At 41.1% G+C, this 14968-nt stretch overlaps 1 protein-coding gene across 4 annotated transcripts in view; it reads right to left on the bottom strand.

The window, feature by feature from the left end:
• Nucleotides 1–5772: 5772 nt before the first annotated feature.
• The window catches only part of plxna1b (plexin A1b), a 187373-nt gene continuing 178177 nt past the window's right edge, over nucleotides 5773–14968 (bottom strand). For all 4 annotated transcript variants that reach the window (XM_071493107.1, XM_071493105.1, XM_071493106.1 and 1 more), the window contains exons 28-32: nucleotides 13142–13332; nucleotides 10886–11055; nucleotides 10343–10555; nucleotides 10104–10254; nucleotides 5773–9764 (exon numbers count right to left, since the gene is read on the bottom strand). In XM_071493107.1, the coding sequence (XP_071349208.1) occupies nucleotides 9669–9764; nucleotides 10104–10254; nucleotides 10343–10555; nucleotides 10886–11055; nucleotides 13142–13332 (821 nt within the window). In that variant the 3' untranslated portion in view covers nucleotides 5773–9668. The remainder of the gene's footprint in view (nucleotides 9765–10103; nucleotides 10255–10342; nucleotides 10556–10885; nucleotides 11056–13141; nucleotides 13333–14968) is intronic.

Consider the following 14968-nt stretch of genomic DNA (forward strand, 5'->3'; position numbering starts at 1 on the left):
CCACAATGCACTTGATCACAAGCTGCTGTGTTTGAGACATTCCCAAGGAGTGATTAATTAATTCATGAGCGTCGGGTCGTTAAGACACACCACGTCCCTCTGACATCAAAGTGACAGCGGTGAATGCGGAGGACGGCGGCTGTGTTGAAGCGGAGTATAAAAGTAGCATGTTCAGAACTACTCTGTTGATCACACATGAAAGGCTGACAGGCAAGCTGAATGTGAGGGTTAAAGGGTAAAGCTTAGGCTAAAGCTTTGAGGGATTTAAGCAGCATCTGGCATCCTCTGATACGTCTAATCAGCAATAATAATTTATCGTGAAATTCACAATGAGTTAATGTTTTAGAATGATGCACACATGTGTGTCTCTGAATAAGAAACAAAAAATAAACATATTCTTTCCATTTCATCTGTTCCATTTTGTTATCTTTAAAGAACATGCAATGCAATTTCATCTTTTTTGACTGCTACGCATCGTAGCTAATTACTGAGCCAGGAAATAACGGAGAGTATAATTGTGCTTATTGTCTAAGGAACTGCTCTTTCAAGAGCCATTCAAATAATTGAGAAAAATAAGCAACTGAAAAATGTGTACATATCTATTTGACTTCTTTGTTGTGCCCCCTCAAAGCTTAATGCCACAATAGACCTAAGGAGATTCATTCTTCTCTCCGAGGAAAAGCATAGCCTTTCAAGTTTGGTTCACTGAAGCTGCAAGACACAGGAAAAAAATTGCCAAAGACACACATTTGAAGATCAAAAGGGGCTGCATTGTGTGTTTGTGGGTGTGTTTGCATGTATGTGTGTCTCTGTATGAGGGAGAAAGAAAGAGAAGGAGCCACTGTGGACTGCAGCCATTAGCAACGATTCCAAAGCGTTTTATCAATCTTGTGCGGACCATCAGCTGGTTGAGTTGTGATTAAATTGACTGATGATGTCTTGTGTGGGAAGTCTGCAGCTGACCTCTCTGACCTCCAGACTGCACACAAACCATGCTTGTATGCACACTCAGAGCTGATAACAAAATGCACGCATGTGAAAGCACTTCTAGCTACACAGGCATAAAGATGCCTGCACACACAGACACTGCTGACCTCTCCATCCTTGAGTGGAGGTGTGAGGGGTGGATGGGCTAATCAGACAGACTCCTTCGGTCCTGCGGGACGTAACCCATCACCCTAGTGGGGAAGGCAGGTCAAACAGACAGACCACCTCCCCCCATTCACAGCAGGGAGAGGGGTCTACTTGGGGAACTACGTATGTTTGTACTGCATGTGTGTGTATGCATGCACCTGGGGAGGGAGGGAAGCTCAAAGGCGACCGAGGCGATGCTTGGAAGTCAAGTTCAACAAATAATTCATTTGAAGCATTTTGACTCAAGGGAAAAATGGGGGAAATGTACCAAATACAAAAGCAGAAATGTCACCAATTTCAGTCATGAGTGGCTGGGCTCTGCTCTTCAGATAAGGTTCAGACGATTAAGACAAGATATAGACAAGGTCTTAAAAAGATCTGCAATGCCCTGATAGGAAGATGCTGTCCATAATGGTCTGTAGCTGAGGAGAAATGAATAAGCTGATCGAAACAGACGAACATCAGCTGGTGAACAGACACTGAGACATGGTGAAAGCTTCCATTCACAGTGGATATTATTTGCAATATGCAGTCCATAAAAAGACTGGTGGCCATGCAAGGAACTTTGCCATTAATAGTACACGCAACTAATGTGACTTTGGCTGTAAACTGAGAGCTTATTTGAATAGGGTAACTGATTGTGAGCCTATCTGAGCCATAGATGTGCTGCTTTCTTGTTGGAAGCAGTGATCTGCTGGTTTATGCTTCTATCAAATTAGAATGATCTGTTCTAAGTATTTTAGGAAAGAGTTAAAATAGGACTATAGCTTTCTAATGATTCAAAATGGATTATAATAGGTTCGAGGCATTATGAAATGCTTGATATATAAATAGAAAGAAAAATTACAGATTGGTTTAAAAATGGGCTGCCTGCCTTAAAATTAGTCTACTAAAAGGTTGTAGTGAAAATTACAGTGACCACAAATATTCCACACAACAGTTAATTTGTTGTTCATTCATCGTTCCACCAGCAACCCTGAGGACAAGTGATAATCAGAAATGTATTCATTATAATTGTTTTCGGCTTTATAGAAATAAACAATTATGATTCTAGATAGGTTTAATAAATTGCTTGTAATGTTTTCTTTCTTACCTGATGCTTCTAATTTCATGGGGAAAAGCGCAGTTGCAGATTTTTTTTAAGTCTATCTTAATGCAATTCTAATGCAATCCTGCCACATGTATGTTGAACGAGTTAATGGTTTCAATGTAATTATTTCTCTTCCCACGCAGCGATCCCTTTATAGCATGACTTCACTGCACAAAATGGGGAACAAAGTCCATGGTTCTCCTTCTGTAGAAAAATGCATTCAGTCTCAGTTAGCCAAATCAAGCACAGTTTATCATCTGCCCATGTCCACACAGGCCATCAATGCGCAGCCCAAAATTTGTGACCGCAATGAATTTACACAAGGGCTATACATGCTTTACAGTGTAGTTGTGTAAGGAATGCATCCCTGTCCCTGTCTGGCCACTATGCAGACCAATAACTCTCTCAATGTACAAATGGAACGTGAGTATCGTATTAAGACTGAAACAAAAAAATCGTAATTTATTGCTTGTTTACACATTTGAATACATTTGGAGTTGTGCTTCTTTCCTTGAGGCAAATGTTAGTCCAATATTCACTCTATTTTGGTCACAACTCCTACAGGAAACATCTGGCTAATTGGCTGACCAATGCTCCGCTATGTTCACCAGCTAGTTGCTAACTTTGCCTGTTTGCTGTTTGATGCTGTGAAGGTAGTTCAATAGTTTATCAATGCCTGTGCACTAAAGAAGCTGCAAACAGCACTAAAATAACAGTATAGTTGTGCACCTTAAAATGAAAACAATAAGATAAAGATGCTAAAAAGCTCTGTAAAGTTTATGGGAACTGCAGTCATGTGATAATTCTCTGTGGATTTTTTGCAGCAAAAGACCCCTTTCAAATTACAGTTAGACATTCAATTGATTGTTAATATAAAAATATTGTTAAGAGCAGCTTTAACTCCATGTACATGGTTAGAACTTGTCAGTGTGCTTCTGTATTCCTAGTGAGGCATTAACAGCTAACCTAACACAGACTACATCTTCACTAAATATTCACTGTGCTGCAGACTTGCACTTGCCTTGGGGAGCTTTGTATGTTGCAACCGTGTGTATGTCTGTGGTGGGCTGAAGGTTGGCAGCACCTGTACTTAACGCCCACTCCTCTCCCTCAGACTCTTTCTCCCTCACACACAGAGCTTTTTCTGTGCACCATAAGTTAAGAACGGTGACAGTAATCCATCTCGTAGCATCCTTCAACCAGTCACGGCTGTCACCTTCGCCTCGCCAGGAGCAGATGAACCGCTCACCGGATTTAGGGGCCCTATAGATACCACTGCCACTCATGGTGCCCCGGTTCCGCCAGACTCTTGATGCAATACACATTGACAGATACCAAAAGACTCCTCAGCTAAAATAGAATTCCAATTTCACTGGGTTCAGCGTGCGATAAAACACAGAGCCCTCTTCAATTGTAACCAAACGAGATTAAAGAGGAAAGGGGAGGGGGGCAAATATAGATCATGGCTTTATTAACTATGGCAACAGAATTATGCATGCAAGGAGAGGTGGAGGGGGGAGGGAGGGGCGAAGGGGGTGAAGAAACGAGCATCTTATGCTTTGCAAGGAATTTATCATAATGTTCGCGCCACAAGATCATTTGCCTCTTGACAGGATCATTACGAGATTCAGTGCTCCCACAACCATTACGCAATTTCAGCGTTCCTCCTTGGATGGAATTTTAATTGAATTAGCCCGGCTGGTTACACATGGTGCAAACGATAACATTTTCTGTCTATCTGGGCTCATTGAATCCGCTTGGGGGGAGAGAGGGAAGTGCTGACTCTTTAAGGCAGGCCATGAAAAAGGGACAAGGTGGTTTTGGTTCATTCCAATATTCTCTGTTTCTGTTGCTCCATGCCTTCTTGTTCAGCAACAAATACATGTTGAATCCATGAAAATCACTGGCCTTGCCTTTTTGAGCCAGCTGACGCACAACTGTGTTATGCACTCTTCCATTAAAGTGCCCTTGTAAGCTGAGGGCAGTGAAGGCATGATGTATGGTTAGGGGGCAAACATGTTCCTATTAACACCTCCAGAGAACCAACCCCCACCAGCCACTCAAGTACATTCCGGTAAGAATGATTAATGATGCTGGTCATGTTATGAAAGAGGAGGGAAGCCATCATGCTGCAGGCTGACAAGAAGGTTTCACTTGCCTGTGAACATTTTGAACCTTAATTCTTTGATAATAAATGACACATCCCATTAAGAAGCTAGAATTAATGTGTGGGCTCGGTATCAATAGAACATTTTTTATACCTGTGTAGATACTTTTCTAAGTTTTGTACTATACAATGAAGCTTTTTTTCTGTACAAATGTTAAATGTTGACACACAGGCAGCTATACAACCAAAGAAAACAATTTAAAAAGTAGCAGAATTACTATTTCAAGCGGAAACTGTGCTTAGAGAAAAAAAATCTGAACAAACATTCAATTCCAGCTTTTGGTACTTGATCATTTTTTATACTTGGTGCCGTGGAAACATTTTGCTCTGTGCTATAAAAATACTGAGATTACCTAGTCGTATACAAACTGTTTTTAATAAAACATATTGAATCTGATAAAAATGGAATCAGCCATAACCAGTAACGTGTGTGATGAGTCATCAGCTTTTCAACAGCAAAACTTTGCGAAGAAAATGTGTTGGTTTCAATGGAACCATCAGTGGATTTGCTCATGAGGCACAATTTTCTTTTAGCAAAATCAACTTAAGTAAAATTTGACCAATGAATTCAGTGACCACAGACCAAGTACTACAAGTATTCTGTTAATTTCGTTTAAACCCCCTCAGTCAAAGGTAAAAGTCGTCCCACACAAAAGAATTATGGCTTGCAGACAGTTATGAGACGGGGGTCAAAGGTAAAAATACATCTGCTGAAAAACTGAAAACTGACCTTATTGTCCTGGGGGGTGACTGAGCTAACAATTAGCAAGATTGCTAGCTTGAAGAGCTTTTTTCTAACACTATTCAGTGAGTGTACAAAAAATGCCAGAGGTGGAACAAACGATAAATAGAAAGAGAGCTATTGTGACTGGCTAGCACCAGCATGTGTTGGCTGTACAGTTTCCCCAGCACAAGTAGTTTCCAAGCAGGCAGCTGCGAGAATCCCTGTGTCAACAAGCCTCTGCCACTGTGCCACTTTCTGGTGTGACCTTTGTGTTGTTGTTGTCATAATAATGCCATACTGCATGCTTACTGATAAATTCTGAATGTAAAGTAGGTACAGATGAAAAACACACTACAACCACTCAGGTAGCTCGCTGTCACTGAGGATGAGGGCCTCGCCAAGGTTATTCAGGTGATTGGAGCATTTGTGGAAATAAGCAGGAAGGACATTTGCAAGTTGAGAAATAACAAACACACACATATTGGGAATCACAGTAACCTTGGCCAGAGCAAGACAGTGTGAGGTGCAGAATCCTAAACCCTGAGTCACATCCATTTACATGACACGTTATTATAGGACCATGTACTGCAGTAACCAACCTACATGATCACTACGTCTTCAATCCAAATCAGTAGTACAATAAAATTCCAAGCCACATTTTATTTAGCAAAAAATGTTTAATCTCTCCTTGATGCGTGTTTATTTACAGGTAGTAAATCTGCAAAATAGGAAATAACAGAATATTTACACAATGAATGTTAACCTGCAAACTCATGACAGTCGCTTCAAGTCTGAAACTCTAAAAATGTATCAGAGTTATTGTAGTATTAAAATTCCTTTGCCAACTCTGTCTGAAATTCATTTGCTTTGCGTTTCCTAGGATCCTATGTAACTTCCATTTTGGAAAAAAAAAAAAAAAAGAACTACTGAAGTTTTCTACTGAAGAATTGGAGGAAAGTAGGAAAAAAAAGGAAAAACAAACTGAAAACAGAATGATGCCAGGACTTGCATTTGATTCAAGCATGGTTTGGAAAGGCGAGGGAGTGACTAAGCATGTCAAAAGAGCTGAGAATTAAACATGAGATTCATGACTATGTGCTGAAACCACTCACACTGAAGGCAGTGTAGTGAATTTCACTTGTTAATTTGCTCTGATTTGACAGAAAAACAGCATAAAACCCAGCAACTCTGTCAAAACTGCAGTCAGCATGTTGTTCTTGTGACAAGTCCTAAGTCAGCAGCTGATGCTGGCTCCTCCAGATGACACACTCTCAGAGATATGCTTTAAACCACCTCAATAACAATAAATACAAGTCAATTATCACACTAAACAGTGCAAAATAAAGGATAGAGAGGGGTAGCTGGGAAATTTCTCTACAGATGCTTGCAAAGCAGGTCAATCTAAAAGGCAAGTAGCCATGCACATGATAACAAAAACAACTCCCTCAGCAGTCATTTAATCAACCAAATTACAACCAGAATACAACACAAATGGAGCATGAACCTGAGAATGAATTGAGAATGTTTGAGTGTCTTTAAAAAGCCTGACAAGTCACCGGCTGGACACTGCAGCCTCAGTCGGTTTCAGTCTGTGTGCTTTTGCAGAGTGGATTTGTCCCTACTGTACACTGTACTCATACAGATCATTCAAAGGACTGCTGTTAACAGCACTGCTGAGCTCTGGAGCAGCAGTCATCTATTTCCTTGCCACGTGATCTACAGCTAGAGCACCAAAATGTATGAATGCAGCAAAAGGTCAGCTGTATACTGAGGGGGGAAAAAAACATGTTTAAAATGTTTGTATAGTGGACTAAGCACATTTTGGTGGAGGTTTTGCAGTACTCTTTAATATAGATGATTCTAACAAATGATTTCATGTGCATAGCCAACATGGTCAGCTGAAAAGGAGAAATTTCTATCCTATCATGGGAAGAGTGGTCCCTCGAGACAGCTTTTTGGCAGGTACAGAATGAACTATCAAGTTCCAACAGGTATCCAGTTGAAGTAGGCTCATATGTATGCAGCTGTAGAAAGCAATGTCACATCTCAGACTTGTAAACAAAATGGTGGGTTTGACATTAATTTGGAAGGTGTGCTCACTATTCTTGGATGTGACAGAAGATTGTTTTTCTTAGTTTTTTTCTTCTTTTTTTTTTTTTTAAGGAACCTGGCATAAAAATGGACAGCGACAGCATTTATGATCAGCATAATATGACAGCCCTAATGTTTGATAGAAAAACAAGGTACAAGAGTTAAAGCAGCAAGTCACATTTCCATCACAAAGACACAGATGCTCATCTGATGCAACTATTTCATTTTGATCCTTGAGATCAGGAAAATAAACCTTGAGTTCGGTCAAGTACTTCAACTTCAGGCAAACCGAAGAGAATTTTGTCTTCTGTGTACCGTAAAATGTATAATTTACATGTGGAAAAAAAAAATAAAACAAATAAACAAAAAACAAACAAAAAAAAAAAACACCCCCCCCCCCCCCCCCAAAAAAAAAAACAAAAAAACAAGCAAAACAACCTGATTACAAAAAAATGGCAAACAGCTTTTGTTCATCATGAAAAGGTATACATTTTACAAATGAAAACATCAACAAAAACACAGACCACAGTTTGGTTTTTCGGCAAGCAGAAAAAAAAGCATTGGAAAACATTATTTCTCAGCACAAAGTTAAAAACCATGACTTCAAGACTTCAAAAAAGAGAAACAAAGAAATCCTCTTAGTAGAGCAGTAATAATAATAAAAAAAAGCTTAAGCCACACATGGCAATAGGCTAGTTTTGAAACAAGAGCTGCAGGCTAAGGGGAGGATTACTCAGCTGTGTGTAGCTAATGAACAGAGGTGTCTCACCTCTGTATCTTTCTATACCCCTCCCCTTATGGATAAAGAGCTAAAATCCCATCTCAAATAGACAGGTTAGAGGTGGAGAGAAACCCTCAGTATATCTTTTCCTTGCCCCTTTACTTGGGTATTAACATTGAGAAAATGAAAAAAAGAGTTGGCTTTAGGCCGGAAACAGCTTTTCCCACTTTGTTTCATCACTGTGAGGTTCCACTAAGCTCTACCTGACCTCAATGTGGCTCCTGTAAAGACGTAAACAGAGTCTGAGAGCAGAAACTTTGGCTTTGCTCTTACAGGGCTGTGTCAGAAAATTAATGACCCTTCAAGAGATGGATAACACAAACTCAGGACCCGTGGAATCCTAATGGTTAGATATGGTGGCTACGTGGTAGATGGGGCAAATGGGAATATTTCCAGTAGTGCAATGTAGCTACTTCATTGTTCAGTCACTATACCATGATCCACTGAACTGTCACTTCTTGACTCTTGAAGAAAAGAACCAGCCTTGGAGCCAGACACTAACGTGGTCATGATTAAGCAACAATCTGTGAGTACATGTTTGGTTTCCTGAAACCAAAAAGATTGCACTGATTGAATTAGGAACAACAGCAACTTCATGTCATCACCATGACACCATGAACTGTCCAAACTCGAGAAGACCCGACGACTACATGTGTCGTTTCACTTCCCGCTATTTTCAACAAGGATCTTAAGATGGGGTCATTACTCAAACAATTCTTTTCAGTCACTAGGCATGTTCATATTTAAAAATCATACGGTAGCACATTCCATCTAACAAAATGTCTTTGCACTAAACAACATTCAAAGAAAACATGGCACAGTACGACTTTTTTGTTTCATTTTCATTTTTTTGTCTACGTTATTTTTTTCTTTTGTACTTGAGATATCAAATCATGTTTTATTGTTGTATTTTTATTGTGTTTGTTGGTTTAAAATGAAAAGGAAAACAACAAAAATGTTTGCTCCCTAATCTTTCTTTAAAAACGTAGCTGTATTTATATATAATATCTATATAGTCTTACTTTGTAACGTTTCTGTAAATTGTGCAAATTCAGCAGTAATACAAGTGGCGAGAGATCAGAGAGTGGGCAGTTGATTACATTTATACAAAAAAAAAAAAAAAAAAAAAAAAAAAAAATCGAACATCCTTTGAAACTGTGACACCCATTGGAGTCACATGACCTAGAGAGCCTCTCTCCATTGGCTCATCACAGATTGGTCCATCCTGCTAATGATGATGCCATATATGGAGTTCCTTTTTCAGGCTTCCATTGTTTCTTTCCTGACCACTGCTTCATCACGACAAAACTCCTGAAATCAAAATCAAGCAAACCACAAACACCAACATCCACAATAATCAAATGCTGTCAGTTGACATGTTTCTCCATGTATGCATGTGTGAAAATGTCCGGTGTCCCAGTCTCTCACACAGACACATGCCCACACGCCGTATGGGGCTGCAGACAAACACACACATACACATGTAAGCATACACAGGCCCGCCCATCTCTGCCGAACCCCCCTCCGGTTTGCAGTATACTGCTTAAGTCCTTTTGCAGTTCGTCTGTCGTATTGTTGGGGGTTGGAGTTTTGTTTGTTGTCTAGGTGAGAGGAGCGAGGGAGAGAGACAGATGGAGACGAGGAGTGAAGAGAAGGAGGTGATGGAGGTGCTGGATGGTCCTCAGCTGGTCAGGGCCATTGTGTCGATGACCTGCTCCAGCTTGCTCCTCAGTCTCTGTCTCCTCGCCTGCTCGTCCCGCTCCAAAGCCGACAAGATCTGAAGATAGAAAGGGGAGGAGGTCAGCAAACCTGACAAATGTACAAGCTCTCGCTTTCAAAACATGGAGATGTTACTTCACAAACAAGGCTGTCAGACTCTGGTGAAATGTCTTCAAGAACCCCAAGTCTGATCATGTTTACACCTAAGCTGTTTAGGTTAACTGAAATCAGTCTTTTTAAAATAAGCCTGACTGATTGTTTTCTGGAATAATCTCAACTCATCAATAAATTATTAATGTGACAAGAAGTATGTAGGTAATTAAGTAACACGTAAATACCAAACAATCAAGGTCAAACAGGGAGCTGATGTTTGATGAAAACATCTTCAGGGTCTCACCTCATCCTTGTATTTGACGATGTAGGAGTAGATCTCATGTAGAGCCGACATGCTGTTGAACTGGTTGGCGTGCAGGCGTGACTGCTCCGCCAGGTAGGCACTCATGTCCTGGTCACTGATGGCTGGCATCCTCGAGATGTCGGAGTAGTACCTGGAGGAAAAAAAAAAAAAATTGAAATCTTGCAAAACTTTGGTAAAATAACTAAATGATGAAACACGTTTAATATTTGGTCATGTACCTTTCTACCCAGTTCTTGTAGTTGGGGATGTCTTTAGCGTAGAGCAGCTTGTTTGAAGGTGAGTCCTTCCCCAGTTTATGCTCTGATGTCGAACACGAGTCCATGAAGGTCTGAGCTACCACTGACAGGCAGGCGTCTGTAATGCTGTTCTTGTGAATGTCGAAGACAAACTGCGGATTCTTGATCACGTTCACCCAGAACCGCAAGGGAAGACTAGAATGATTGAGGGAATACAGGGGAAAAAGAGGGAGGAGGGAGAGGAAGAGTTGCAGAGTTAGAGGGACTTATTAAGGTGCAGAGAGTGAAGCTGCATACACACTCAGGCTGAACAAAGGAGTAGTCTGAGTGATAAAATACCTGAGGCAGGGGAAATAAGAACACTGTACATTCTGCTGCACTGCCAGTGTACAAGTGCTGCATATTCGCTAACTTAGAGTCTGAATGTTTTTCATACTACAGCAACTTTTCCACAACACTAATGAGACACAAAGCGACCAAATTCTCCCAGTGATGCCCTTTCTCAGGGTGCACACAGAAACTCACCAGTTGCTCTTCCAGGTGTGCCGTACATCAGAGTCTGATATGGAGTGTTTGTCTGCCTGCTCATCCAAGAAGTCAAACATGTACTTGATGGCGAGGGGCAGGGCACTGCCTCTGTGTGCTGTGCTGAAGATGGTCTCAAACAGGTCATCCACAAACTTCTGGAGCGTACCCTGAGCAGGAGAAGCAACACTTGATTAGTTCTTTGTAATGAATTAGAGATAAGTCTTGGCACTAACTCAAATGTAAGTATCTCTCTTAGTTACACTTGATTAAGGATCGAGCAGTGAAGTTACAGCACCACTGTACAACTGCAGCTCGATCCTGGCTGCAGGCAATGGCTGTCAGTAGCAGGTGTTTGAGAATGACAGTGCCTTGGTTTCGTACTCCAACTTTCTGAGAGTTTGTGATGCTGCTGAGTGCTCAGTGTTCTTTACAGTGTTTAGGAAGGGGTCCAATGAGAGTTCAGCCTGAGGCTGTTCTGCAGTGTTTTTTACCACATCATACAACTCTGGAGATTCTGAACCCTCACAAACTCCTCTGAAGATGAAATGATTTGATATTTCCCACAAGTGTTGAGCGCCTTCTTCTTCTTCAAGCATTCAGGCCACCTTTTACAAAATCTTATTTAAACCAGCCAGAAGTTGAATCTGCAGTTTTGCATTCGTTCACATTGCCACAAATCAGCTTCATAAACACACAAAGCTGTGGGAGCTGTAATAAATAAGAACAAACTGCAGCACTCCAAGTTCCCCCCACTGTCTTCCTCTGGCTTTGCATGTTAATCATTTCCCAATCGAGGCAGCGCTGATGCCTCTAAACTTGCACTTTTCTACCTGGAGCTCGAACAATGGAAATTTGAGCTAATGAGTGAAACACTGGGGGAGCGGAAGTAGCAGGTAGAGCTGAATCACCAAGATACTTAGTATTTGCAAATGGGAGCAAAAGCTTGACACTATTAGTAGGCTGCATAAGCCGTTTGTGTTCACAGTGTTAATGTGGATGATTGTGAGCATGTGTGTTCATGTGCTTTCTGTGTATAAGGTGTACTGTAGGAAGGAAGAGTTTCCACCCCTCAGCAGACACACACTCAAGCATCCTTTATGTTGAACTGTCATTATTTCTTAGATCCTAAATGTGATAATCTACAGCTGCAGTATTGTGTCTGTACTCTTGTTGTGCCCCTAACCTGGAGAGACAAATGCAGACCGTTAAACAGATTCAAAGGAAGCGGTGTTAATGGCACCATTTTTATGTCATCACGTTAAGGATTGACTACATTGCTCAGCAGAGAGAACCAGTCCTGTTTTTGAGGAAATGAGAAAACAAATGGATTTATAGTGGGGTCCAAAAGTCTCAGACCACTTTCCAGTAAATGGGAAAGTCGGCTGAGACTTTTACGACCCCAGTATTTTCCACATTTTTTTTTATCATTACTGTTTTGTGTTCTTTTTTAAGTTGGCGCTAAAGTGCAGCTTGTGCATAATGCATAAAGCAACAAAAAAATTGTTTTCCTTTTTTTGGGATAAATTAACATGTAGGCCTATTAATTATAATATCATTATATTTTAATCTCATTGTTATTCATTTCATTAAATATCAATACTGGCAGACTGCAGACTATAAAATAGATCCAGGGTTGTAACTGATGTTTCATGAAATATTTTAACAATCACACCCTGCCCTATGGCAGTTTGATAACTCACTCAAGGAAACACATACTATGTGTAGATTGTTTCTCCATGACATCAAGACAAACACTGAGTGTGACTCCAAATAACCTGAAGATGGACGGTGCATTTAAAAAGCCTGAGTGCAGGTTCCTCAGTGCGGTCTGGACGACATGGAGGAATCTGGTGAATAATGATCGCAGGGTAAAAGCCTGGACCTAAAAGCCCTGAGGCCACCAACAGGGCCCAGTAACACCAACCAAACAACTCAATAGTCAAAGGTCAACCTCCTAATTAAGACACACACACACACTCGTTCCTGTGCATATGTTTGTCTTTGTGCAAAAGGTTATGAAAAATATTAATGAGCTTTGAGACCACCACCAAACAAAGGCCAGTTAGGGCTGCTGGTGGCACTGGGCGACATGACAAGGATGGTGGTGGAGAGGGGTTTTTGGCTAAAGGTCTAAGTGTAAGTGTAAGTGTAAGTGTGTGTGTGTGTGTGTGTGTGTGTGTGTGTGTGTGTGTGTGTGTGTGTGTGTGTGTATGTGTATGTGTATGTGTATATGTATATACAGCTTCTCCATACCTTGGTGGCCAGCAGTCTGGTCAGGTAGATCTCAGAGACCATCTTGCTCCCTCTGTCACCTTCCCTCTGATCTGAGTGGTCGTGGTTCTTGACCAGGTGCCACAGTTTGGTACCACTCTCGAGGTCGGGGGTGATCATGGGAGTTCGGGAGCGCAAGCTGTCTGGGCTGCTGGCTGTCCTCAGCATGCTCTCTGGAGGCGGATGAGAAATGGAGGAGAGGTGAGTGGGAAGGGCCAAAAATAACAGTAAGAAAGGGAAGACACAAATGCAGGGTGTTTTTATTCAACCATTCGAGGGATAAGAGGGTACATAGGGTAAGAGGAGCTCAGGATGGTGTTCTACTTTTCTTTGCCCTCCTCCTCAAGAAGTTCAGATGTCAATGCCATGTGCAGGATTACTGCTCTGGAGCTATGTCTGTAATACTGTTCTGTAATTTCTTGTTTTTTTTTTTTTGAGTATATGAACACATTTAGCTCTGACATAAAGACAAACTGAGATATCTGACAGTAAAGCACAATCTAATTTGTTCTAATATCAGTTGAACAAGAATCAGTTTTATGCACAAGGTCGTTTCAGCAGAACCAAAGTTTGCTGTGCGTTTAAATCAGGGTTCTCTGGGTGAGAAGGCAAGGATATTAGATGCCGAGCAGCCCACAACTTGGTGCTGCTCCGTAGCTTATAAAAGTGTAATTTATTCTGACTTAATCACCATTTCAAGGGGAACCAATTTAAGCTACACAGGTGGAAAAAAACACATTAATAAGAAATCTGAGGCAGCTACAGAGAGCAAAATCTCTGTGTGAAGTTAAAAGCATTTTTGAAAGGTGACAGCTTCTTCTACTTGCATGTCACTCTTTCATTCCAGAATAAATTTGTCTGTCACTCTCTCCCCTGCTCCCTTCCTCCCTCCCTCCCTTTGTTGGACAGTGATCCCCTATTTTGTGACACGGAGCATTACGCTTTCAGTTTGAATGCTTGTCACTAGTGTGACAAAGCAGGAAAGGATTGAGAGGTTCAAAATGTCAGGAGAGAATGTGGACCAGGGAAATACAGAGTCAGTGTGACGGGGGTGTTTCGGGGTATTTGTGTGTGTGCCATGGTGGCAGGGCTCAGGAGCACAGTTACTGTAGACCAGGGAGGCACTTGGAAAATGGAAAAGAGAGAGAGAGAGATGAAGAAAGTGATAGTGAGGAATATCGGACCATTTCACACCTAGTACTAACATTTGCTTGATGGTCAGTGTGTGGATCTGATGTTGTTGGATCACATTTATTATTTGAAATACATCTCTAGCAGACATATTTCAGAAAGTCTAATTATTGTCCCTTCACCAAATTTCATAATGGGTCTTGCAGACACTTACATTCAAAACATAAAAGTCTATCATTGTTTGCCAATCCATTTGTGACAGCTCCATCACACCTTATAGCTATGTCACGACCTCAGAGAGGAGTTGCATATGTAACTGAACATATAGATTTCCTGTGTTCTTGCGTTACACTGTCTGTATTACACAGTAAACAGGCATGCCCGACATAACGGGGATCAGACAGACAGAATTTGAGAAAGAAGCGGAGATCAGTTAAAGAGCCAGACAGCCAGCAAGCAGTTAGGCACAAAACCAGCCACTCTATTCTATGTCAAACTGTGCTGCTGACAGCTGTCATACATGCCATCCTCTGTGGCATGTTTGAATTCACGAGAAGTGAAGAGTTTATTGTTTTCTTTTCTTGTTTTTTTTTCTTTTTTACAAAACTGGGAATTTAGGTGGGAAATTGCCCTCATAACAAAAAATTTCTTTCCCAGATCACTAATTAAGTGTGTAAA

The sequence above is a fragment of the Trachinotus anak genome, unplaced genomic scaffold (genome assembly GCF_046630095.1).
Source record: "Trachinotus anak isolate AG129_WGS33_773 ecotype Australia unplaced genomic scaffold, CSIRO_AGI_Tana_v1 ptg000013l, whole genome shotgun sequence".
NCBI lineage: Eukaryota > Metazoa > Chordata > Actinopteri > Carangiformes > Carangidae > Trachinotus > Trachinotus anak.